At 34.5% G+C, this 26539-nt stretch overlaps 1 protein-coding gene across 2 annotated transcripts in view; it reads right to left on the bottom strand.

Annotated features, from left to right (window-relative positions):
• The window catches only part of LOC133175081 (synaptotagmin-15-like), a 107199-nt gene that overhangs the window by 61527 nt on the left and 19133 nt on the right, over nt 1-26539 (bottom strand). The window contains exon 1 of one of the 2 annotated variants that reach the window (XM_061310203.1): nt 16712-16880. The exons of the other annotated variant lie outside the window; for it this stretch is intronic. Within the exon in view, the coding sequence (XP_061166187.1) occupies nt 16712-16718 (7 nt within the window). The 5' untranslated portion in view covers nt 16719-16880. Of the gene's footprint in view, nt 1-16711; nt 16881-26539 lie in introns of those variants that run through there. 2 annotated transcript variants of the gene reach the window in all.

Raw genomic sequence — 26539 nt, 5'->3', positions numbered from 1 at the left:
TACAATAGAAAATATTTGCATCATAAGAAAAAAAGAGAGAAAAGGTTTACATAAAATGACACTGCAAGAAAAAAATGTTTACACCAAAAGACACCGTGAGAGAAAAAGTTTTCATTAAAAGACACAGTGGAAGAAAATGTTTGCATCAAAAGACACTGTTGGAGAAAATGTTTACGTCATGAGACACTGCCTGAGAACATGTTTACATCATAAGACACTGTAAGAAGAAAATGTTTACATCCTCAGACACTGCAAGAGAGAATGTTTACACCATAAGGCACTAGAGAAAATGTTTACGTCATGAAACACTGCCTGAGAACATGTTTACATCCTAAGACACTGTAAGAGAAAATGTAAAATTCATACGACACTGCTGAGGAGTTTGTTCAAACAGTAAGACATTATATACATCGTGAGGAAAAATGTTCATGTTACCTAACTGATAGGCAAAATGTTCACATTCAAAAACTGTCGTATTAATGTTCCCATTAGTAGACACGTCCAGGTATATCATTTTGTTATGTTAAGGGATATAATTATCTCAGCTATCCATAATTTATAAATCAGAGTAAAGTTCTTTAAGATTTTTTTTTAAAAAATGTTACATTTTACATTTCGAAAAACTGAGCACAAATACATGTATCCTTAAATTGAAAATTGTGACTGTGTTTATATATTTCTATGGTGATAATTTTTATAGATCCCGTGGTTAGATCAGCCTAATTTTTGCAGTAGATTTGAATTAAAGCACAGGTTCTTGACAAATCAGTTTCTATATTGTTTTTGTATATTCCCTCACAAACACAGATATCAATTTCACGTAGGTTATCTTTTCTAATTAAAACCTCAAGCGGTTTTTTGTTTGTTTGTTGTTTAACGTCCCTCTCGAGAATTTTTCACTCACATGGAGACGCCACCACTTGCCGACAGAGAGCTACAAATTTAGACCTATACTCGGCACTCAGGGCCATTGAGCAGTGAGGGATCTTTTTCGTGACAGCACCTACTGCGACACGGGTCTCATCCGAAGGACCGGTAAAAGGTAAAAGGTTTATTTGAACTTATGGATGTATATATATACTCAACAAAAAAAGTTAAGGGCCACTTAATTTTTTTAAAAATTTTAAAAACTATTACTATATTATGTTGTATCTTTTGCCTTATCTGGGTTTCCATACATGTTCATGAATTGTTATTCAAACACACTCTTGAATTGTGCTCTTTTCTCGAGATTTTCGGTTATTGAAAGTTTGGCATTATCCACATTCCTGTGATATTGGTTGTCTTGTATACCCACTGACAAACTTCAAAAGGAAAAAGATTCGACTATTTGTTTAATATTACTTGCTTTTTGCCCTTTAATAAGTTATCATGCCTCAAAGAAGACATCTGACAGTAGAGGAAGCCGCAAGGGCCATTGGAATGCTAGAATCTGGATGCTAACAACGTCAAGTTGGTGCGCAACTGGGTGTAAGTCATTCTGTAATCGGACGTTTGTTGGAACGATATGAACAGACTAATAGCGTCAAACGGAGACCTAAAAGTGGTCGCCCAAAAAGTACAACTGTCAGACAAGATAGACAAATAGCACTACATGCCAAAAGAAATCGAATGTCATCAGCAGTTGCACTCAACAGAGAGCTGACAGTAGCAACAGGTATACGGATCTCCGCACAAACCTTACGAAACAGACTTCATGATGCGGGATTACGTGCCAAAAGACCTGCAGTGCGCCCACCTTTGACCGTGGGACATCGCAACCGTCGCCTCCAGTTTGCTCAAGACCATGTCAACTGGGACCATCATCATATCCAAGGAGTGTTATGGACTGATGAATCCAGATTTTGTCTAGATTTCAATGATGGCCGTAGGCGTGTGTGGAGGAAGAAAAACGAGCGATTCAGGGACTGTTGCGTTGCTGAACATGACCGGTTTGGTTGTGGGTCAGCCATGGTTTGGGCAGGTATAAGTTACGACGGTTCCACAGACCTCTATGTCATAAGGAATGGATCTCTCACCGGTGTCCGTTACAGGGATGAGATCCTTGCACCTATTGTAAGACCTTACGCTGGCGCTATCGGTGATAATTTCATTTTGATGGATGACAATGCCAGGCCCCACCGTGCGAGAGTGGTCAACCATTATTTGGAAGAGGAAACAATCGAGAGAATGGATTGGCCAGCAAAATCGCCTGACCTTAATCCAATAGAGCATACATGGGACATGCTCCAGAAACAAATTTTAGAAAGGCAAAACCAGCCTAACACGCTCCGTGAACTTGAGATTGCTCTTGTTGAGGAATGGTCAAGAATTCCCCAGGATAACTTCCGGAATTTAATTAACAGTTTTCCAAATCGATGCAGGGAAGTGATAAGGGCTAGAGGTGGTCACACAAGATACTGAAAAGAAAGTTTGGACTGTTCATGCATTAAAACCCTCACAGTCCTGTTTGGTTTTCCTTTTGAAATCTTGTGTTGATGGATATTCTCCTTGTTTTTCCAACTGCATGTTGTTCAGTTGTTCATTATTGGAAATTTATTATTGTTTAATGTTTAATGTATCATTTGTTTCCACTAGATTTACGAAATATCTTGCATAAAATAAATTTCTCTACTTCGCCCTTAACTTTTTTTGTTGAGTGTATATGTATGTGATGTAAGGGGAATAACTCTTACTGTTCTATTATACATTTATTGTGATTATCGAATAATATTATCAATTTAATATGCTAAAGGATTATTTATATATATGGGGAATGTCAACGCGTACCCGGTTAAGCAGGTACTCGATATCGAACGTCCGAGTATTGAATTTATACTAAAATCGGTACTCGGTTATTCGGATGCCGGGTACTCAATCGGATATACTGCATTCAACCTAGTAAATTGACAGAGCCTGAGCCACAACAGTTATTTCTTTTTACAAGAAAACCCTGTTACAATTACATGTGTTTCTATCTAAGGCCCTGACGTGTTTTCAGCACAGAACAAAAATCGCACAATAGATACGTCACAGTGGCTATTGGTTACAAGTGTTAATCTTCCTGATCATCTGTTTCATGTTTGGATATTTTACTAATTAAAGGCGATTATGGTAAACGAACAACAAAACTATATTTAAAAACTGGGATGACTTCAACTACAGTTTTTGCAGAGCATGTTTCGATCGCGAACAACTTTTAAACAGAGGCAGGGAACAAACAAATAAGTTAAAATTATTGGGTTTTCAACAACCTCAATGAATAGAATTAAGGGAGTTCCTGAAAATGACGAAATATCATCTATAGTCTACGAGATGATAAATGTACTTTAAATTAAGTAATTTGATATATTTACCGACAAAATAAACCCCTTAAGTCCATACCTGTGTTCAATGGTCAGTCTATTTGGTCTTCCCTAGCCATTCTTAAAATATTGTGAGTAGAGTTCAGTGTGCAGTTCACACGTGACCATGTTACAGCGTTAAACGAACAATCGCCAGATTATCATTTATTATAGAAAGACGCTATTAAAACTTGACCGTGGCCAGAGGATGTATGACCAACACTCCATCCCTGTATTCTCAAATATATACATTTGTGGTATCTCTCTATTATATAAACATACAGAGAGCAAATATCTTCATACCTGTATGCAGTTTTTAGAAGGTCATAGGTCATTACGTGACCTAATTACACAGCGCAGTAATATCTACATAAAAAGACTTACTCTACTTAGCAATATAGCATGCTTTTCATGTACAAAAATGTACAAAATACGCAAGTAAAATAATAATCATTTTATTTACAATGTAAACAAGTATTTAATACAGTTCTTGATCGATTTTACATAGAGAATAGAAAACTACGTGTTATAAGTTTCATGTCTGAGCTCCATAGTCTCAACGTTTAACGTTATTTTTCTTGTAGACCTCTGAATGCTATAATTTTTTTTTTTCATCAAACTGTACTCATAATAAATTTGAAAATCTGTCGGAAAATATCTATGTAATGCAATCACGCCACAAACAGCTGACAAACACTTCGGAAGTTCGATAGGCGCACCTCCATCACCGAGATCGTTGTCTTACATGTAACAATTTAAGCTGTCGCCAGTGTCTCCGTGTCAATATCATAATAAATATGCCTTACTGAAATTGTAGATTTTATGTTTCTGATCAAATTTTTAACTTGATTTCAAGTAAACCTGGTCCGGACAAGTGTCTCCATCCATCCCTTTCCGACCGAAATTCCTCCAATTTTTTATTATCAAACATCGGACGTGTTTCTTGTGTTTTTTAAACATCGAATATGGGTTCTCATGAATACAAAAATTCCTAGACACCAATATGCTCACTATAATTGATCACAAGTAGCCTTTCACAGAATATTCCTTTCAAAACAGAATCCTTTGCCAAGTGAATTTGAAGCGTAACCGCTTTTCAAGCCGATTTACACCTTGCATAATTTGTCAAAATCTACGACGAACAGTTAGTGCAATATTTATATTCGATTATATTCGATTGTCCGTCTCAAATGTATATATATGTAATAAATAACAAGTTTAAAAACTTCACTGGGAAATGAAGTGGGTCGGTACGTGATCAAATCTTCTGAGAAGGCCTTCGTCCTTCACAGGATCTGATCACGTGACCGACCCACTTCATTTCCCAGAGAAGTTTTTAAACTTGTTATTTATTTCTAAATTAAGCTCAGGTGAGCATTTTGCCCCAAGAGCCTTTTATTTATCAAGTTTTTTAGCCAAAACGAAAAATGCAATCCTTTATAAGATCTACAAGGGGTCATTTCTACGGGGTCATTTTTCTTCACGTAGGGCATGCAGATTGTAATGGTGATGACACTTTTTCTACAGACAAAAGGGTCATTTTTCGGGGGTTATTCGTCTTTATACTGACTGCCTCAGAGAAACTCAAAGCTGAAAAAAGTAGCAGAATTTCTTTATATTTGTTCTTTGTGGTAATTTTGTTTTAGCTAACTGTCGCGACCGCGCATATAAATTAAGCAGATGTTTCATATAATATAGTATACACTTATCCACTGGCTGTCAAGGGTTTGATGAAAGAGCTATCCCACTCACAACCAGTGGATAAGCGTTTTATCATACTGATGTAAATAATAATTTCTGAGTTTTAATTGGATTACCTGATACTATAGTTTCATATTATTATTATGATTTATTATACTTCTGTTAAAACATTTCCTGTATAAAGTTAAGAAGGTAAAATAACTATTTTTCTATAGTCTGAAAATTTCACGCCTAGCAAAGCTATACCCCGGGGTATAGTTACACTTATCCACTGGCTGTGAGTGGGATAGCTCTTTTATCAAACCCGCGACAGGAACTATTCCCCGAGGGCTTGCCCGAGGGGAATAGTTCCTGTCAAGGGTTTGATGAAAGAGCTATCCCACTCACAGCCAGTGGATAAGCGTTTTATTATACTGATGTATATCATAATTTCTGAGGGTTGGATTTACCTGATACTACAGTTCGATAGTAAAAACATGAAAAAAAAAAATTATAAATGTTTTGAACAAGTATTTGGAATAAGATAACACTGCTAGAATGAGCTGAAATCCTGATGATGTCACAATGCTACTTAAGTCAGGATGACATCTTTTAAAATCTATAGATTGATTACAGGAAATCAAAATTGGCGGCAAAATTTGCATGAAAATTTTCCTAGGGGTGGATAGCAAAAACTATACCCCGGGGTATAGCTTTGCTATGTGTGAAAATTTTGAGACTATAAAGATAGTAATTTTACCTTCTTAACTTTATATAGGAAACATTTTAACAGAAGTATAATAATAATATTACGAACAAATGGGAAATTAACTATTATGCTCTCTATAGTTGTAGTGAATTTAAAATCAGAAGTCAACTTTTAATTTTTTTAAGCTAAAAAATTGCATAAAACTTTCATTCACATAATTTAATACATTCTATTCTGAAGAGACACAGTAAATTTTATTAATTTTTGATAAGAGAAAGGTTTCAAATCAAAATGAGACAATTTAGTACGTTATCTACATCAGACACAATGAAGACAATGTAGAGGCGTTATCAGCGAGGATACAGGGAGCATTTAAATATACCAAACAGAGGTCTTCTGTCACTCACGCTGTAACTACTCAATCCGGAATGATTTCGTCGGAAACATGAAATGTGCCAAGAGCAGTAACTCCAACTTAAGTAAAGGAATTAGTCGTACTTGCTGCCCATCCCAACTGAATGTGAATGAATCATCGGGGGGGGGGGGGGGGGGGTTAAATGTTCGTGGATTTCGTAGGTCACCCTTATCCGTAAAATTAATATCCCCACGAACAATTATGTTGTCAACATATTTATTCATTGAATCGTCAGACTCCTTGGGTAGCTCAATTTCACAGCTCCAATCATTTTATTTAAAACCTTCTTATATTCAAAATATATTTAAATAATTTCAACCTTTCATGTAATTCATTCTTTCTCACTACATATTTGTACATATATAAATCTCCACTTTATAACTTTTTTCTTTGTTCATTGTAATTTATTCGTTGTATGTATAATTCTAATCTCTGTAACGGAGGAAATAAAAGATGAATGAAGGAAATGGTAATTAAAACATTTACTTGCATTTCCCTATCACAAATTGACCAATAAATACATTTCGGTATAAACAAATATGCATCCAGGCAACTAAAAAATGATTTTGATACTTATGTGGTATATATTATTAGCTCTATTGTCTTATTTATTATAAACATAATACGTTGTGTAATAACATGTGGTATCAAAACTGATATTAAGTACATCAATAATAAATATGTCTAAGATGTAATTCACACGAGTTCTGACCCCTCCTCCTCTCCCTCTCTTTTCGGCATATCTCTACATACTTTCAGGTCTAACAGGTTTATCATTGACTTAATATCAGTAAATGTAGATATATATAATCAAACCTTGTAGCTGACACTCTGATTGAGAGGTGAAATGATGAAAAAGAAATAAAAAAGTATGCAATATAATTTACCAGGAAAACAATTATATAGCGTATCTTTTAAGATATTCTACTGCAGAACATGTTATTTTGCTATTAAAAAAGTATTTTATTTATTGATGATACTTTGATTATTATTTTTTTTTTACATATTTAGCTTTGTTAGTTCCCTTATAATATAAATGTAAACAGCACAAAAAAAAGCCAGAGAGAGAGAGAGAATTTGAGCTTTCATACACTCAACAAAAAAAGTTAAGGGCGAAGTAGAGAAATTTATTTTATGCAAGATATTTCGTAAATCTAGTGGAAACAAATGATACATTAAACATTAAACAATAATAAATTTCCAATAATGAACAACTGAACAACATGCAGTTGGAAAAACAAGGAGAATATCCATCAACACAAGATTTCAAAAGGAAAACCAAACAGGACTGTGAGGGTTTTAATGCATGAACAGTCCAAACTTTCTTTTCAGTATCTTGTGTGACCACCTCTAGCCCTTATCACTTCCCTGCATCGATTTGGAAAACTGTTAATTAAATTCCGGAAGTTATCCTGGGGAATTCTTGACCATTCCTCAACAAGAGCAATCTCAAGTTCACGGAGCGTGTTAGGCTGGTTTTGCCTTTCTAAAATTTGTTTCTGGAGCATGTCCCATGTATGCTCCATTGGATTAAGGTCAGGCGATTTTGCTGGCCAATCCATTCTCTCGATTGTTTCCTCTTCCAAATAATGGTTGACCACTCTCGCACGGTGGGGCCTGGCATTGTCATCCATCAAAATGAAATTATCACCGATAGCGCCAGCGTAAGGTCTTACAATAGGTGCAAGGATCTCATCCCTGTAACGGACACCGGTGAGAGATCCATTCCTTATGACATAGAGGTCTGTGGAACCGTCGTAACTTATACCTGCCCAAACCATGGCTGACCCACAACCAAACCGGTCATGTTCAGCAACGCAACAGTCCCTGAATCGCTCGTTTTTCTTCCTCCACACACGCCTACGGCCATCATTGAAATCTAGACAAAATCTGGATTCATCAGTCCATAACACTCCTTGGATATGATGATGGTCCCAGTTGACATGGTCTTGAGCAAACTGGAGGCGACGGTTGCGATGTCCCACGGTCAAAGGTGGGCGCACTGCAGGTCTTTTGGCACGTAATCCCGCATCATGAAGTCTGTTTCGTAAGGTTTGTGCGGAGATCCGTATACCTGTTGCTACTGTCAGCTCTCTGTTGAGTGCAACTGCTGATGACATTCGATTTCTTTTGGCAAGTAGTGCTATTTGTCTATCTTGTCTGACAGTTGTACTTTTTGGGCGACCACTTTTAGGTCTCCGTTTGACGCTATTAGTCTGTTCATATCGTTCCAACAAACGTCCGATTACAGAATGACTTACACCCAGTTGCGCACCAACTTGACGTTGTGAGCATCCAGATTCTAGCATTCCAATGGCCCTTGCGGCTTCCTCTACTGTCAGATGTCTTCTTTGAGGCATGATAACTTATTAAAGGGCAAAAAGCAAGTAATATTAAACAAATACATGTAGTCGAATCTTGTTCCTTTTGAAGTTTGTCAGTGGGTATACAAGACAACCAATATCACAGGAATGTGGATAATGCCAAACTTTCAATAACCGAAAATCTCGAGAAAAGAGCACAATTCAAGAGTGTGTTTGAATAACAATTCATGAACATGTATGGAAACCCAAATAAGGCAAAAGATACAACATAATATAGTAATAGTTTTTAAAATTTTTAAAAAAATTAAGTGGCCCTTAACTTTTTTTGTTGAGTATAGTTTGAAATTAATGGTTTTATTTGAAATACTCAAACAGTTTATCTATTAAATCATGTATTATAACTGAAATCTAATTAAAAAAATTATGAAATAAAATCTGCAGTAATTCACTCATCGATCGCAATAAAAAAAAACATTCCCCATAAATTAATATACAAACTCACATAATAACCAAACTCACATAATAACCAAACTCCCATTCTTATAGTGATGTGACTCGCACATGAATATCTTATTTTGTGTATTTTGGACAATGCGACTTATGTTGAAAAAAAGGTTGATATACATTGTATGATAAAAACTCTCTTAACAAATCTCCTTCATTTCGACAGGTACATATACAGATAAGAATTATACAAAGCATTTTGATAAACAAAGATTTTATGAATATTCATATTTTCAATTCATTTATTACGTAAGACATACTTCTTATTGTATACAATATAAATTCATAACATAAAAACAGTAAGGCATAGCGCAGGGTTTTTTTAACAGCATAATAATTATACAATCAGTTTAATGGTGGAGAATGTACAAACCATTTTATTCAATTTGTTTATAAGACAGTGAGACATTCATTACGTAAGTTAAAAGCATGGCACAGAAACTTTCCAAAATTACAAAGGTCCTTAACATTGTGTGCACATAACAACTGTATGAATTTGAACATGGATGCTTTTTCCCAGTAAAATTTTTTGATATATTTTGCTCGTAAATCCCTATACCGAGGACATTTTAAAACAAAATGGAATTCGTCTTCAATTTCACATCTACCTAATTCGCATATTCGATTTTCGCGTGATATATTTTTATGGCGTCCACTTTCTATAGCTAAATTACGTGATGACAGTCTTATCTTGCTAATTTGCTTTTTATAAATGGAAGGAATAGGTTTTACCAAATAATATTGCAGTGTGAAGTGGTCAATAATATTCTTAAATAACATACATCTAGATGAACTATTGATATCTGCAAGGAGATTCTGTATATAGGTGTCAATAATTCTTTGCTTTATAATCAAGAAATGGCTGTTATAACAAATTCTTTCTTGGTCAGTCCACATGTATCCTAACCCAATTTCGAATAATTTATCTTTAATATTGGAAGGCCGGTTCGTGATCTTGTTCATTGGTTCATTTTCTCATAACATGATCTCAATATTGAACGACCTCGCGTGACAATATCTATTACATCCGACCGACGAAAAGTTAAAACATGGTGAACGATCAGGCTTTTTCAATTCTAATTTTCTTAAAACTTGAATTTTTTTCTGCTAACAGTGTTTTGGTATGGCTTTCTTCGATTCGACCCTTTATAATACTAGACACGACGTTATACTTAAATTCCCCTTTTCCTGAAATTCAGGGATCTGATCTTGTAATTCCGAAGAAGCACTTAACTTTGGCTTAAAAGGAGATTTTTTTCCCCATTGATGTACATGCAGATTTATTGAATATCTTACTTGAATAGTGATTTCATGTAGCGAAAATCTGCTTAATAAATATGCACTTCAAATCATGCAATATATCACATAACTCTCTAATGATTCAAATATTACTAGATGTAAAATCACTTAGGATGTCTTTTAAGTTGCACTTTAAGCAGATTTTTAAAAGCTACCTTTCTGAACTTTAACTGCTCATACTGAAATTAAAGATCAGGGTTTTTTTTCAACTAAGTGATAATAATAGTACACGAGGAAATTAACCATAAAGGTGCATTACATTACCTTATATCAGAGATCTCGTGGATTCTCGCGCTTCATTAAATGTATATGTACGAGGGCCGTTCAAAAATTACGCGGACTTGTTGCACAGAAAATATATTTGACGACATAATCAAGCAAAAGGTCATAAATAATATAAAAGAATCTTTTCATATATGATCCTCAAAATTTCATATCAAAATATTGTAAATTGGTATCAATTTCAAGTTATTTTAAAGGACATCTCAAGAAGTCACGGCGCAGTAAAACTTTCAACGTCACGGGCATTTAAAAAAAAATGGGAGCTTCATTTTCTCAATGTTTTCCCTTAGTATTTGATACTGAATAGTTCTGGTTACCTTATCTACTCAGAATAAACATCCATATACCATTTCCGATTCAGATTAAAAACTATAAAACTATCATTGTGTGTTTTAGTTCGTGTTGAACCCCAAAACTGCAAATATTTCTGAAGTAAAGTTTGACATCAGTCGATCTCAATCACATTCTTAACAGCCCAGATCAGTGTTTTGTCGATGAACTTCTTCCATTCCTCCCGGATTGCCTTTTGACTAAGGTCTTTCAGTCTAAAATTCTTTTTTACATTTTGTAGAGATGTGTCGGATATTCCGCTGGTTTACTACATGTTCATTAGGATTATTATGGGTCTCTATTGCGTTTTCCCAGCATGATTCATGATTTGTTAAAAGTGCGCTGCTCCGTCAAATCACGAGATGTCATTTTTGCAGTTGATTTCGTAGGGGTCACATCGGAAAAAAATTACAATATTTTTCTTAGTACTTCAAATATTTCGCCAGAAATCTAAATATTTAACAATAAAACAGTAAAAAGAAATTTTAGAGAAAATTGTTGAATAATATCGTGAAATATGGAAAATAAATGAATAATATTTTGGATATCGCATGTTTGTTTTTCTACATTTTTGCCGTGCTCCGTATATCACCATCAGCAGTATCAAAACGGCAATAATTTTGTGAGATATTAAATAAAATCAAAAATTTTTACCAAGAATTTATTGGAATTTTTAAGAAATATGTTCCTGTGAAACTTCAATTCTATATGACGTCTGTAAGAGTAAATAATAGCAGAGTCCGCGTAATTTTTGAACGGCCCTCGTACTTAAGAATTTCAAAACAATTGATTTATTTGTTTCCCACATGTACATTGACGAAAATTCTTCTTGAAAATAACAGAATTAAAACCTTCAGTAAATTTAATCTGCTTGTAAAATACTTAATAGGAGAGAGAGGGAGAAAGAGAGAGAGATTCTCTGGATTCTATTTGATTTATTTTACTGATATTTTTAGCATATATCATTGCACATATTGAGACACTGAATTTGACACAAAGCTATACAGTATAATTTGATGAGAAGTGACATCAAAAGCCATGTTAATTTGAGTTCATTTTTCAAGTTTGTTTTATTCAAGGATGACAGAAAGTACAAAGCCTTCAATACAACTTCATAGCTGAGCTGAGGGGTACAAACCCATAAACTACCGCAGAGATAAGAAATTTGACAGAACTTAGGTATATAACCGTGCTCCTTGAGGACCAATTCGTGACACTTGATGACTACTTTAAGACTCGTGATACCCTTCTACTGTGGAATCCGTCACAAGGCAGGGGCCAAACAAAAGTATTCGGAAAATGTAATATGTTATAAATACCCCTTCTTTTTATTGACAAATGCCACAAAGTTTACAAATACATGTGTATATAATGTTTAGACAGAAGTGATGTTAAACTTTGTATCATAAATAAATTCCTCTTGTGCTTAACAGACAAACCTCAAGAAACCGAAGAAACTAGAGGCCGCTGGGCCTAAAGAGTCGTGTATGTTTCACAAATCACAAGCCACTTTTTAGCCACATATTGTTCTTATTTATTCTTTTGTAGAAAAAAAACCCTAACACAACCATAGGGGCTTGTTTTCCGGATTGTTAAATATAAAATAAATTTTAAAAATCTTGAATCTTCTTTAAATACATTTAAAAGTTGTTAAAATAGAGATTCTGAAACTTTCAGTCAAGAAAAACCACGTTTAAAAAAGACGTACCACACCTATATATAGAGTTTGTGTATATAGGTGTGGTACGTCTTTTTTAGGTATCAAGTATTTTGTGAGTAAAGAAAATATTGGTCATAGTGTGATATTTCGAGAAATACTCAGGAGCCACTAGCATGAAAAGTAGGGCTGGGACTATACAACTCGGTATCCCGATATTTGAGCCACGATAGGATATGTATCACGGTATGTTTCATTGGTTATAAATCTTCTTTTTGTATTGAAATGAACAAAATATTTTTTCACAAATAAGAATAATTTATTCAAAGAAGTTGTATATTTGTTGTAAAACAAAATTATTTTACACAAGTGGTGTACATTATTATCATGATTATGTATTTCATATCTATATTCATATTTAGCATATTTCTTTTATATATTAAACTCAAAACTTGAAGTAAACAAAGAAAAACATAAGTCAGAATTTTTTTTTGCGATATTTCGTCCTACGTATCGATATGCGTATCATCCTCACACAGAATCGATATTATCGATATCTCGATATATCGTCCCAGCCCTGATGAAAAGGAGGTCATTGACCTAATTATATGAAAGTGAATAATAACACAAGAATCATAGGTTTACAATGTAAAGTAGGTGAGTTTTCTTTCTTATCAATGGATTTTTTTTTTTGTCATCCGAGTAAACGTCATCCTTAATTTCGTGGTGAGAACCTGAAAAATTATTTCCAAGAACTCCTAGAAAACAAAGTCTGATTGAATGGTGAAGCCAGTTAAAGCGAGCAGAAAAAAGTTGAAAACAATGTTTTGTTCTCTTACGTAATTTACAGTCCACTGTGCTGAGTTTCATTATTAGTAAACAGATGAGACATCGTTCACCATATTACATAAATCATAAGAAATAAATAGCCGTCCATTAATACAATGGCTCCCAGATCTATAAATCTCTGCAGACTGCAGAAGGATCGGCTTAACGCGCAAATTACCACATATTGATGATATCAGCAGTTTGACAAACGTACAGTGATGCCTTATACCATCGTACGCCAATTAGTGAAGAATTTGCTAGTTAACTGGCTGATTTTAAGGAGCACCCCTCCCTCACCAAAAAAGTTTTTTAACGATATTATTGAAAATAATCCCGTAATACAGTATAAATGAAGGCTAAATAAACCCTTTACAAGATTTGTATCTGTTTTTACATTACAAACACCCTCTCCCTCCACACTCTTCTAATAATACTAACGTCCAAATAGCTGTTTCTCAGTTCCATTCTCAAAAGACTGTGTAGAGTAGGCTGCACCTTGAGAATTCCATCGGCATCTAAAGCAAGTCGTTTGACTTGCCTAGATAGCCAAGTAGTCTAGCGCGCTGTTCCTAGGCCTGCATGGCTAGGAGACAGATTCTGCAGGTCTAGAGTTCAACCCCACAAAAGTCAGTATTCTTATAAAGGAAATCTCTCTGTCCTTTCTAGGCAAACTTTAAAATAATGTTTGTTTACCCTCTCCCGACTCAGGATGAAAAAATTGGGTCGGTAGGTAGATGAAAAATTCCTTCCCCCCCCCCCCCCCCATAAAATTTCATTATCAATGCTGAATTTTGAAAATCTATTTTCCGGAATGCATAAAAAAATTGCTTCCTGGAGGCCATAAAACGTTTTTGAGTCGGGCCATTTTTTGCCAGTTGGTGGGGAGAGGGCAACCAAACAATTTTTTAAAGATGGCCTTGTATATATATATATAGAGAGAGAGAGAGAGAGAGCACTACGAAAACCAACAACACTATATCCTAAGTGTCGGATCTACTAAATAGATACAAGGTCAAGGATGAAAAATTATATAAAGCACTAAAAGTGACCAACGACACGAACAACAGAAATTGTCAAATTTTTGGGACACCCTGTCCCTTCCTCACGTTAAGAAGTCATAAAAACAAAGGAAATAGAAAAACAAAAACAACTACATGTAGCACTCAGTTGTAAAGAAAGAAATCCGGACCGCTATGGAATACGTCCGGTCTCTCGGGTGTACTCTGGTGAAGTGGATCCTATATAGGTTTTTAAGAACTACATGTACTCCTTTTTAGTGTTCCTTTCAAATGAAGGTTTCCTTTATTATCGGCCGCAAGAGCCATCGATCTATTTGTGGTTGTGTTAAAATGTGCACACGGGAAAATTAGCCTAAATTATTTGCTATATTTATCAATTTTATTTTCATTTTCTCATCAGAGAATCATTAATTTTTTACTCTATAAAAAGAGTTTACAATAGGTACTCTCCAACATTGGAATGTGTGAGAAATGAACGCAAATAGTCAGATTTTCCGGATACTAATACTACAATGGCAAAAGGGATGAATGAAAATTGAAAAATTGTTAAAAACTAGTAAAATATGTTTTTTTGAATATGTTACAACTGCGAATGACACAATGATGTTTTTCTTTGTATTTATTGCATATTCTACAGAAATCATCGGCATCATCGAAGATCTAGGATATCAGCGCGATATAACAATTCATTTGTATCATTTATCCCTGATTTTCATAGCGATGAATCAATTTGATTTCCAAATGTATTGAAAGCACTTGCCATTTTTATTTATCTTGCAATTTGTGAATTTGTGCCTTTTTTATGCCCCCGTAATCGAACATTTTGGGGCATTATTTACTAGTAAGCTGCCATACGGGGCTCAGTGTTTTACAATCACATCTTGTTTTGCTTTGAAGTACAGAAATAGCCTTCCGTGTTGAAGACAGTCTAACATACCTTGTGCTTTTCTTGGACTCCTCTCTGTGAAAGTAGTTTAAAATAAAACTAATTTTGTTTTGCGGCCGATTTGATGCTTTGTAATAATTTTACATCGGCCTTCACAGGATTTGATCACGTGACCGACCCACTTCATTTCCCAGAGAAGTTTTTAAACTTTTTATTTATTTCTATATATATATATATATATAGGTCGTGGAATATCAGTCTGAATATGTACGCCTTTTTGTGGTAACAAAATAAGACTACATTAAAACTCCTTATAAATTGTTAGTATTTCCATCTCGTGTCAAATTTCTACGAGCTCATCCGAGGCTTATTGGGTTTTTTTTTTCAAATATCTTGCGTATTTATTTCGCTTTAATGGAATCTGCCTTCGGTGGATAATTCTATGAATTTCTCTCTTTTTTGGTGACAAAAAAGCTCTGGTAATCTATAGATATAATAAATCCCCACTGTTAATGTGAATGGGGAAATTAAAGAACTGGGATAAAGAATTTATTTCATTCCATTGTTTAATAGGTAGTCATACATTTATGTAACACAATATAACTTTAATGATAAAAGACAATCAATCTATAACCAACGTCGTAATTTCACATTGTGTAAGAATTATTTCCCCCTTATTGCAAAACCATCAGTGACATGTAAGCAGGGGATTATGACACAGCGCGTCAAATTTCATTAAAATAAAAAAAAGTTTGCTCCCATCTGTAATAACACCCATAATAGCAAATAAATTGTAAATTGACAAGATGAAACATATGATAGCTTATTATTACAATTAGCCAACATTTTAATAAAAGTAATCAGTACAGTTAGCGTATATTTAAAACTTTAGAGTAACATTATGCAATTTAAAGAACTGCAAAACATTAGAACTATTCGTCTCTGTATACACATTGTGTTAGTTGATTGGAAGATAACGTGTTTTATGCAGGATTTAATCGATACTGTTTTTTTTCTTAAACATACGATAAAACAGGCTTTAGGTAATACAAGTGTTTTATAAACTTGTTGTTAATTTGTACACAAACAATCCCATCTAATCCTCTACTTTATAGGAAACTAAACCACTAAGAGGTAATGAAATGTTAAATAATAAATGAATAAATGAAAAAAAATTAAATCATCCAGTGGTCTAAGTCTAGAAACATTATTTTCTTCAAAATAAAATAAATCTTGCTCATATACATAATACAGGCACATATATGACAAATGCGACCGACAAAAACTTAAACCCTCTTTAAATGGTATGATTATTGAAATATCGGTTTATATTGACGAGGAACTAAAATTTTGAATGCATTTTCCAATTATTAGACAAAAATTGAGGAGGATTCTGCCCTTCCCTCTTATACCCACCTTTCTTAGATAAATTGAATTAGCAATAGTTTGACTTACCCGACATAAGGGAGATTTCCGCGGCGTTACGTCGGTGGACAGGTGCCTAGCATTATCGTCATCTGAGTGCATTGATCTATGGTACCTGTGAATCTACAGGTGTTTTACACAGTAACTTCCCCAGAACGTGTCCGTCAATTACACAGTCGTGCTTTAACTATAACAATCGCAGTGTTCCGTCATTACGCTTCTCAGCTTGATCGTAACTTCCGTGTTTTGACAGTAGTACTTACTTCTTTCTGTCGACGCGGGATACGGTCTTGATTCTTAATGATACAGCAGGAAATTATTGTAACAAATATTACTGAATAAAAATTAAAAAAAAAAAAAAAACAAGCCTCAAGACTAGGTGCTTAATTCAATAAGATTTTAAATGTGTGAATTCAACACACAAAGAGAGACTAAAAAATAAGTAAATAAATAGAAATACTAAATGTGTGATTCTGAGGATAAAATAGCAAAGTTTATTTTAAAAATTGGATAAATATCATTTTCTTAATTCACTGGGTAGAGGTAAATGCAAAATTTACAACATTTTACTCCCAGCCAGTAAATTCAATATTTACAACATGACATAAATGTAAACGTCGCAATCTGAAAATGTGAGGAGAGGGCTTGCCTGTATCTTATCCCTTTCACATAACTTCAGAGTACAGAAATCAAACTTATATCAGTCAAGAGAAATGGGATGAATAGTTTTTGTAATCAGCACAAGACCAAAGTTACAAATAGAAGCAACACTTAAACTTCGTATTTCACTGTATATTTACAAACACGACCGATTCAGGAAAGATTTTCTCAAAAACTCACTACAATATACTACAATATACGTGTTTTTAAGTTTCCATAGAAACCCTAAACATTCAGCTACTCGATGGCTAACAATCAACCACTCATTAAAATTCAGTCCGAAACCTAAAGCATAAACTAAAGCAACAGTTGCCGAATAATAACCATTGCGCATGCATATACTTTGTATGTTTAAAAACTTTATTTGGCAGAGACCAAAGTTGTGTCTAAAAATATCGCAAAAGCATCACATCATTTTAAATGGACACCAGACCAATAGGGCCGGCATTGGTTTTAGTCATTACAACAAGAGGCCCAAGGCCATAACGGTCACCTGAGTACAACAATTTGGAGAATCCATCAATTGATAAACGAAGCTTTGTTGCCCAAAAGCAAGAAAAATAGTACCATTAAAATCAGCAAAATAATTGGTCTAGTATCTATCTGTTCCCTATTATCACTATTACCACGCAGGCTTTTAACAAAGTATCTATTTTTTAACTCCTTATTATTACCTCTTACATTGGCCTCGCTTAAAGTTAAGGAATATTTAAAAAGATAAGTTATTTTTGTCTCATTTTTATTCATCTATTATTTCCAAGTCTACCTGATCATTAAAACTATGAGAGTACTTTTTGTATTATACAAAAATGTTCTTGCATAATTCACTTATTCTATTAACATTTCAAATACATTATTTACAGTGATTAATTATCAAAGGTGAATGGCAAAGGGAAATAACTTCACTCAGTAGAATACAAATTACTAGAGCCCTGGCCAGGACCATAACACTTGACTAAATGGTCCAGATGTTCAAAATTCTGTCAAAAATACCCTTGCTTATTAAAACGTTTACTCTGTTTGCCTCCAATAGGCCCAGGAGCATGCAGAGAAGATTTTCAAAGAAATAATGCATTTTCACTACAGATTTAACACAGCTTTACTCTAACACCAGAAACCATGACCCAAAGTAATGAAATTTACACCTTTGGAAGAGGTACCCTAATCATCATAACTATGCAATTAGTTGACGATTTCCAATGAATTCACACATTTTCACTATATTATCAATTGAGACCCCCCTCCCTCGGAGAATCAACAGATCCCATGGGAATACAAGTTTAAAAAATTTGTAAAAGCATCCTTGCTTATCATAACTATACATTTGTTTCTTTGATTTATAGAGGGAGTAGAAAAATATTTTGAAAGAAATTATGAATTTTCACTATATAATCAAATGTGTCTCCTCCCCCCTTTCACCAGAACCCCTGACCCTGCGGTCACGAATTTCACAATTTTGGATGAGGCATTTTTGTTCATCATAACCATGCACTTCCTTTGTTTAAATGATACCCAGGAGCATAGAAGAAGATTTTCAAAGAATTGATGCATTTTCACTATATAATCAATATAGCCCAGCCCTAACACAAGAACCCCTGATCAAGGGGCCATGAAATTCACAATTTCTGAAGAGGCACTCTTGCTCATCATAACTATGTACTTAGTTTATTTAATAACCATGAGCAGAGAAGAAGATTTTCAAAGAAATAATGCATTTTCACTATATAATCAATAGAGCCCCGCCCTAACACCATAACCCCTGACCCAGGAGCCATGAAATTCACAATTTCTGAAGAGGCACTCTTGCTCATCATAACTATGTACTTAGTTTATTTAATGCCCAGAAGCAGAGAAGAAGATTTTCAAAGATTTAATGCATTTTCACTATATAATCAATAGAGCCCCACCCTAACACCTAAACCCCTGACCCTGGGGCCATGAAATTTACAATTTTGGAAGAGGCACTCTTGCTCATTATAATTATGTACTTAATTAGTTTTATTCATACGCAGGAGCAGAGAAGAAGATTTTCAAAGAATTTAAAATGCATTTTTACTATATTATCAATAGAGCCCAGCCCTAACACCAGAACCCCTGATCCAGGGGCCATGAAATTCACAATTTTGGAAGAGGAAGCCTTGCTCAACATAACTATGTACTTAGTTAGTTATTTAATGCCCAGGAGAAAAGAAGATTTTCAAAGAAATAACGCACTTTCACTATATGATCTATATAACCCTACCCTAGCACCAGAACCCCTGACCCTGAGTTCATGAATTTCAAAATTTTGGTAGAGGGAAGCTTATTACAATCATGCCAACAGTTTGACTGCTTGATGTCCAGGAGTAAAGAAGATTTTTAAAGATTGCATTAATTTTGGTGGTTTTAGCCCCACTCCTCAGGCCCCAGCGGAGCAGGGACCATGAAATTCATAATTTGTGTTTCCCTTCACCCATAGATACTATATCCAAAATTGGTTGAAATTGGTTGAGCGGTGTCGGAGAAGAAGGTGAAAATGTTCAAATGTTAACGCAAGACGGACGACGACGACGACAGTTAAAAAACGGATAGCAATGGGTCACCTGAGTGATTCAGGTGACGTAAAAATCTTACTATCAATTTCCGTTCCGGTCAATGACTTAAGGCTAAATACCTGTAGTTAGATAGATCATTTTATTTCTAGTCAATGCATATAGACTGTAGAGACAGGAGGCATGTTTTCATAGACTTTACTGTGTAGCTTTATATTGTTAACACATTTGAGCTTGTTATCTTAAAAAGCTTTCTTTATATTATTCTTTACTTTTTATTTTAATGAGCATGTCTAAGGTAATAATTCTCCTCTTGATACGCGTGTATTTAACAACTCAGTTCCACGGAAATAATAAAAACATATCATTGATGTATACAAATTAAATAGATAAAATCCAAGGGAGTGCAGTTCCTTATACGTAGCCCTACTGTAATGGAATGCTCTCCGTTCCTGTCAGGTCCGTTTATATCCGCATTGTTAGCTTTATCACGATGTTTGTACATGACTGTATATGTGTTTCCATAATCAGACAATCTAGCGCCAAATTCTAGAAGGCATCGTCTTACCCCTTCTTTGTCATATTTCTTGCACTTTACTCACACACAGGCACTTGTTTCTGTAATAAAGTTTTGTTATTATTATACTATGGGTCAAAAATTTATTACTGAAACAAGTGCCTGTGCCCTCACAGTGTAAGTAATTTAGTATGAATAACTTAAAGAAACCTTTGTATATCACGTTTCATCTGTTTAAGTGAATTTATAGCAGTGTTCTTCGATAAATATTATAACCAATGTTTACATCTGTACATTCACGTGTGTTTACTTTCAGTTTATTTTGTTATCGCACTTTTTAATGTTTGTTTGTATTTTGTTTGTAGCTTTTACGGATTGTAATAAACCGTTATCTATCTGCTGAAACTTGTAATTATTCGAAGTGAGCGACAGAATACCTACCGTTTAAATATTGTGATCTGAATTTAGACCATTAACTTCAAAAGTTGAAAATACTAGATTTAACTCAAATATTAATATAAACACTACATGTTCATTCCACCTCAATAGAAAAGTACCAGTAGTACAGTAGAATTGGTGAATTTCTAATTAAGGTATCAAATGAATCAAAATATATATACAACAGAAATCCATCGCAGCCCATTGCAGACGAGAACACCTGTTTCGGGTAACACAGAATGAACATTTGACCTCGAAGAAAGTAGGTTACAGTGAGGTTGTAGTTCCACTTGACTCCGTTTAAGTTACATAGAAATTACGTGGAATTTACGATTTGCTTCTCTTTAACTGTTTAAAGCTGAACACTACTCCTAAAAGGCATTGTCCGCCATATTTCCCTTTCATTGTCGCTATCCCTACAACCCCAAAGCCGTAGACCCCTTAACAGTTTAAAGTATTTTGTTGTAGAGGTGTAACCAGTGCGGACGTACATCTTGCATTGCCGTGTTACTCGGTCACGATGAAATTATCAAATTTTACACATTTTTTCAGTGCATAATTTACAAACAGAAAATGAACATAAAACAAGGAATAAACACACAAATTCTAAGACTATGAAAGGAATACAGTAACTACGAGTCGGCCACGAGTTTCAAGTGTGCAGTCGGGTGTAAAGAAATCGAGGGGTTTATATACCTGTGTGACGGTGCCTATTTATGAGTAGTATTCAGCTTTAATGTCTTTTATATAAAAAAATGAATTAATTAATTATAAAGTAAAATACACAAACTCCTATTAAAAAATTAAAATAGTTTTTGAAAAGGCAAGTTTTTAAAACCATCAAGTGTGGCGCCAGGTGGATTCGAACCACAACCCTAAAAAAGTAACTTCGGCTATAAGAGCCGAGCCAGCCTTACCTTCTGAGCTATTCTGACTATATGATAAATCGGTATAAATACAAACCAGGTTGTCAAAAAAACAAGTTTCTTTACTTATTGTAGATTTTTTGAATGATTTTTAACCCTAGGGCAAATGTGCCACTAAATACATCCTACATCAGATAACTCCTTAGATCACATCACATCAAAATATTATCATCATATTATTTTATTTAGGGGGAGGGTTGCCCTGAAGAGCTTCCAGGTCGAAACTCATGGAAAAAAAAATCTGTGATTTACGGGAGAAATTAATTTTGAAATTACAAATTATGGTTCAAAATGCAAATTTTAAAAATTTAGATATATATACGGTAGAAAATAGCCAATGAAATAATTTTGAAATGTGACTTTTTCCAGAACATTGCTCTTTACTATATATATAGGCCAGTTCTTTTGAAATTCCGAATACCCTAAGAAAAATCATGTAGGCGGAATATATCTGCCATGCTATTTATCAAATTTCATGTATACTGTAATATAGGAGGTATTTTCTACACGTATTCCTTGGTTGCATAGTATGAGGTGGGCGGTAAGAGATCTGGTGCGTTCTTATTTTGACAAAATAAAAAAAGAAACTATCTATTAGTTTTAAAAAATCCCTACGAGTTTTCTCCTCTGTAACTTGTCCGCAAGAGCGATCATTAATATACCATAAATCTTCTGTATAATTGTTATATCTGGGGAAATCAAGGACTTCCTGGAATCAGAACTATCATGTTGTAGGTCATAGATCAACGTGGGAATATAGAAATCTGAAATCTTTCTACCATTATAAGATTATAAAATATCAATATGGACAATGGGAAAATTGTACTTTACATGATCAAGGACTGAGAATTCCCAGTTTGGGACTTGATCTTATCTGTAACATATATGGAAAACAGAACAAATTACTAAACAACTCACCGGCTACTCACAGTGTATGCCAATAAAACGCTATGAGTTCTTTCTAAATCCTTCAAAAAGCGCACATGTCACCAGCTTTAACCTTAAATTAAATCTATAAAATGTACCTCATTAATAAAGAGGTTTGAAACTCTCCATTATGTCTGTCACTGAATGAGCAGTTTAGTAGTTTCTTCTACTTAAAACATAATTTCCATCGTATCATTGGATATAGTCCTGCATGTGGACAACATCTTGTTATTTTGCACATTGATCGATTTCGAGGCTGTTTATTTATCTTTATTTATTTATTCTTTTTATTTGGTTTCCTATATTCTTTTTATTTGGTTTCCTATATTCTTTTTATTTGGTTTCCTATATTCTATCAATGAACAAGTCAAGTGCATAATGATATCAAAATTAAGAAACATCACAAAAATTTTTATGAATAAAATGCGAAAGCAGCGAACATGATCATTCTCAAAAGTCAATTTACTCAAAACAAATTATGAGCAGAGCCAACTCGGACCTCTGAAAACATAGGTGGGATCAGGAGCCATGGACGAGTAAGCATCCCCTGTCGACTGGTCACATCCGCCGAGTGCCCTTTGTAATATCTGGTAAACAGAAAAATCTGTGGACAATTCAGTCGAAAAATAATGGTCTAACAATTTGTATGAAAGATGCCCGTTAACAGTTGACTTAACGACAGATTTTATTTGCGAACAAGTCATTTTATCGACCATAGAACTTGCGAAATGTTGACTTTAAACAAGATTGTTGATATCCTTGTATCATAAACTTATTTGATGCGACATATTTTCTTTTGTTAAAATATTTGACACCATAAAGTGTGGTTCTGAGTTAGCTGCCTTTGTTAGGTCGGACTTACTCGGTTGTACAACTTTGTCGAATGTAGTTAATTTTCGTGCATGGTTTCTAGTGATGGGTCATATCTTAAGTTTGCTGCCTTGGTTAGGTGGTATATACTCTGTAAATTCTAGTTAATTCTGTGCATGGTTTCTAGTGACGGGTCATATTTTAAGTTTGCTGCCTTGGTTAGGTGGTATATACTCTGTCAATTCTAGTTAATTCTGTGCATGGTTTCTAGTGATGGGTCATATTTTAAGTCTGCTGCCTTGGTTAGGTGGTATATACTCTGTCAATTCTAGTTAATTTTTGTGCATGGTTTCTAGTGATGGGTCATATTTTAAGTCTGCTGCCTTGGTTAGGTGGTATAGACTCTGTCAATTCTAGTTAATTTTTATGCATGGTTTCTAGTGATGGGTCATATTTTAAGTTTGCTGCCTTGGTTAGGTGGTAGATACTCTGTCAATTCTAGTTAATTCTGTGCATGGTTTCTAGTGATGGGTCATATTTTAAGTTTGCTGCCTTCGTTAGGTGGTAGATACTCCGTCAATTGTTGTTAATTCTGTGCTTGGTTTCTGGTGATGGGTCATATGTTAAGTTCGCTGCCTTCGTTGAGTGGTATATATTCTGTCAATTGGAGTTAATTCTAAGCATGGCATCAGGTGATTGGCCGTAGTATGCAGTTATGAGAGAAGTATATAGAGGATATTCAATGTTTTGTAGTTGGAGGTGGAATTTATTTCACGAGTGGGACAGAATATTTTGATATTTTCACGAGTGCGAAGCACAAATGAAAATAAAAACAAAAATCCTGTCTCAGGAGTGTAATAAATTCCATATTCAGCTACAAAACATTGAATTTTTTTTTTTTTTTGGGGGGGGGGGGTTCTACATTTCCTTTGTTTTTACCTTTGTTTCTGTCTTTTCTTAACACAGTGTCATAGGCTGTGACGTCATAGTTGAAAGGTCATTACTTAGCAGTTGTGAGATTGAAAATGTTGTAACATGGATTTTAGCGGCATATTTGGGAAGAAATTGGCAGTTTTAGTCTCTATCAAGATGGTTTAGTTACTATCTCTATCTTATTAGAAGCCAGAAATCATTTTTACTTACTTTGATATTCTTTCACACTGTGACAGAATATCACTTAGATATTCTTTCACACTGTTAGAGAATATCACTTTTATTCAATAAATAAATTACAATATTTCATTGTTGAAAATGTAATAATGGTGATCATTTCTTATAATTACAGTATTTTAATGAAATTAATTTTTATGCATAGTTACCGTCTACTGAGATCTTCCTGTATTAAATGTCAGTGTCAGTACATTCAGTTCATAAATCTTAAGTACGACACTTTGTAGTTTCGCCTATTTAAACATTATCAGGAAGGCTTACTGAGAGTACCCCGTCCAATTAACAGATATTTCATGTTTACATAAAGATAGATTTTATTCAATCTTTTACGGTCTGAGCTTACTTTGTGATAAAAAATTACTGCGTCACATTGAGTGTAACATTTAATATACCAAACAGTACTAGGTCTTTACAAACGCAGCATTATGTAATAATAACTATATAACCAACAATAGAAATTTTAGTGCACAGTCTCAATCAGACTCGGAGTCTACAAACTCCTCTAAAAACAAAGGGAGGGTTTTCTTTCTATCAGTCCTTGTAATGTCAGTGCAGACCCATCCTTTTCCATCTTAAGCTTTGTCTACGCCTCTATAAGTCGCCGCGTGGCACAGTGGTTAGAGCGTCTGCTCTAGAGTCGCGAAGTAAGGAGTTGATCCTTACGTCGCGGGTTCGAATCCCACTGTGGGACGTGGAGACCGGTCCTTCGGATGAGACCGTATAAACCGAGGTCCCGTGTCGCAGTAGGTGGTGGCACGAAAAAGACCCCTCACTGCTCAATCGCCGTAAGTGCCGAGTATAGGACAAAATTTGCAGATCTCCACCGGCAAATGGTGGCGTCTCCATATGAGTGAAAAACTCTCGAGAGGGACGCTAAACAACATACAAACAAACAAACACCTCTACAACATATGTTAAATGGTCATCCGTCTTTCACACCAAGACACCCTACCATCCCAAGTCCTCTGCATGTTGTAATTAAAGAGGATGTTATATAGATTATAGCGCAAAAAAGACCCTGGATGAAGAAATTGCTAAACTTGTGGCAAAACAATTGGCCAAAGCAGACCCTCAACAATAAACTTGTCAGTATGTAAAAGGAAACTTGCCAGTGCCCTGACAAAAAATGCTATAGTTAACTATAGTTAACTATAGTGATAACTTTGACACTATGAAAACTTTGATTTACTATAGTGATAACTTTGACACTTTGATTTACTATAGTGATAACTTTGACACTTTGATTTACTATAGTGATCACTATGAAAACTTTGATTCATATTATAGTGATCACTATGAAAACTTTGATTCATATTATAATAGTGATCACTATGAAAACTTTGATTCATATTATAATAGTGATCACTATGAAAACTTTGATTTACTATGGTGAAAACTTTGATTTACTATAGTGATAACTTTGAAAACTTTGATTTACTATAGTGATAACTATGACACTATAGTGATAACTTTGAAAACTTTGATTTACTACAGTGATCACTTTGACACTTTGATTTACTATAGTTAACTATAGTTATCTATAGTAAGCTATAGTTAATTATATATAATATTTTTTCTTTAGGGTATGTAAAAGGAAAATAAAAACCTGTTCCACAATATCGTTGACCTATAGCGATATGGTAGAGAGACAAGAATGTCTAGGATACTAGAACAGTATAGGACTATGAGCCCTTCTTCTGAAAGCAACAACCAAAGCTGGTATTTCACTACAAACTGATGCCATTGTCTACCATAGTGTTGGAAATCCAACAACAAAAACAGAACTGGACAAGAATTAATTTTAGGAACATTCGGTTAGTGACATTCAGAAATGACAGGCTAAAATTGCGGACATAAAATGTATGACTTCTTTCTGAAT

This window comes from Saccostrea echinata, unplaced genomic scaffold, assembly GCF_033153115.1.
Source record: "Saccostrea echinata isolate AGI-Se365-2 ecotype Australia unplaced genomic scaffold, CSIRO_AGI_Sech_v1 ptg000060l, whole genome shotgun sequence".
NCBI lineage: Eukaryota > Metazoa > Mollusca > Bivalvia > Ostreida > Ostreidae > Saccostrea > Saccostrea echinata.
This window is presented reverse-complemented; position numbering and strand designations above follow the sequence as displayed.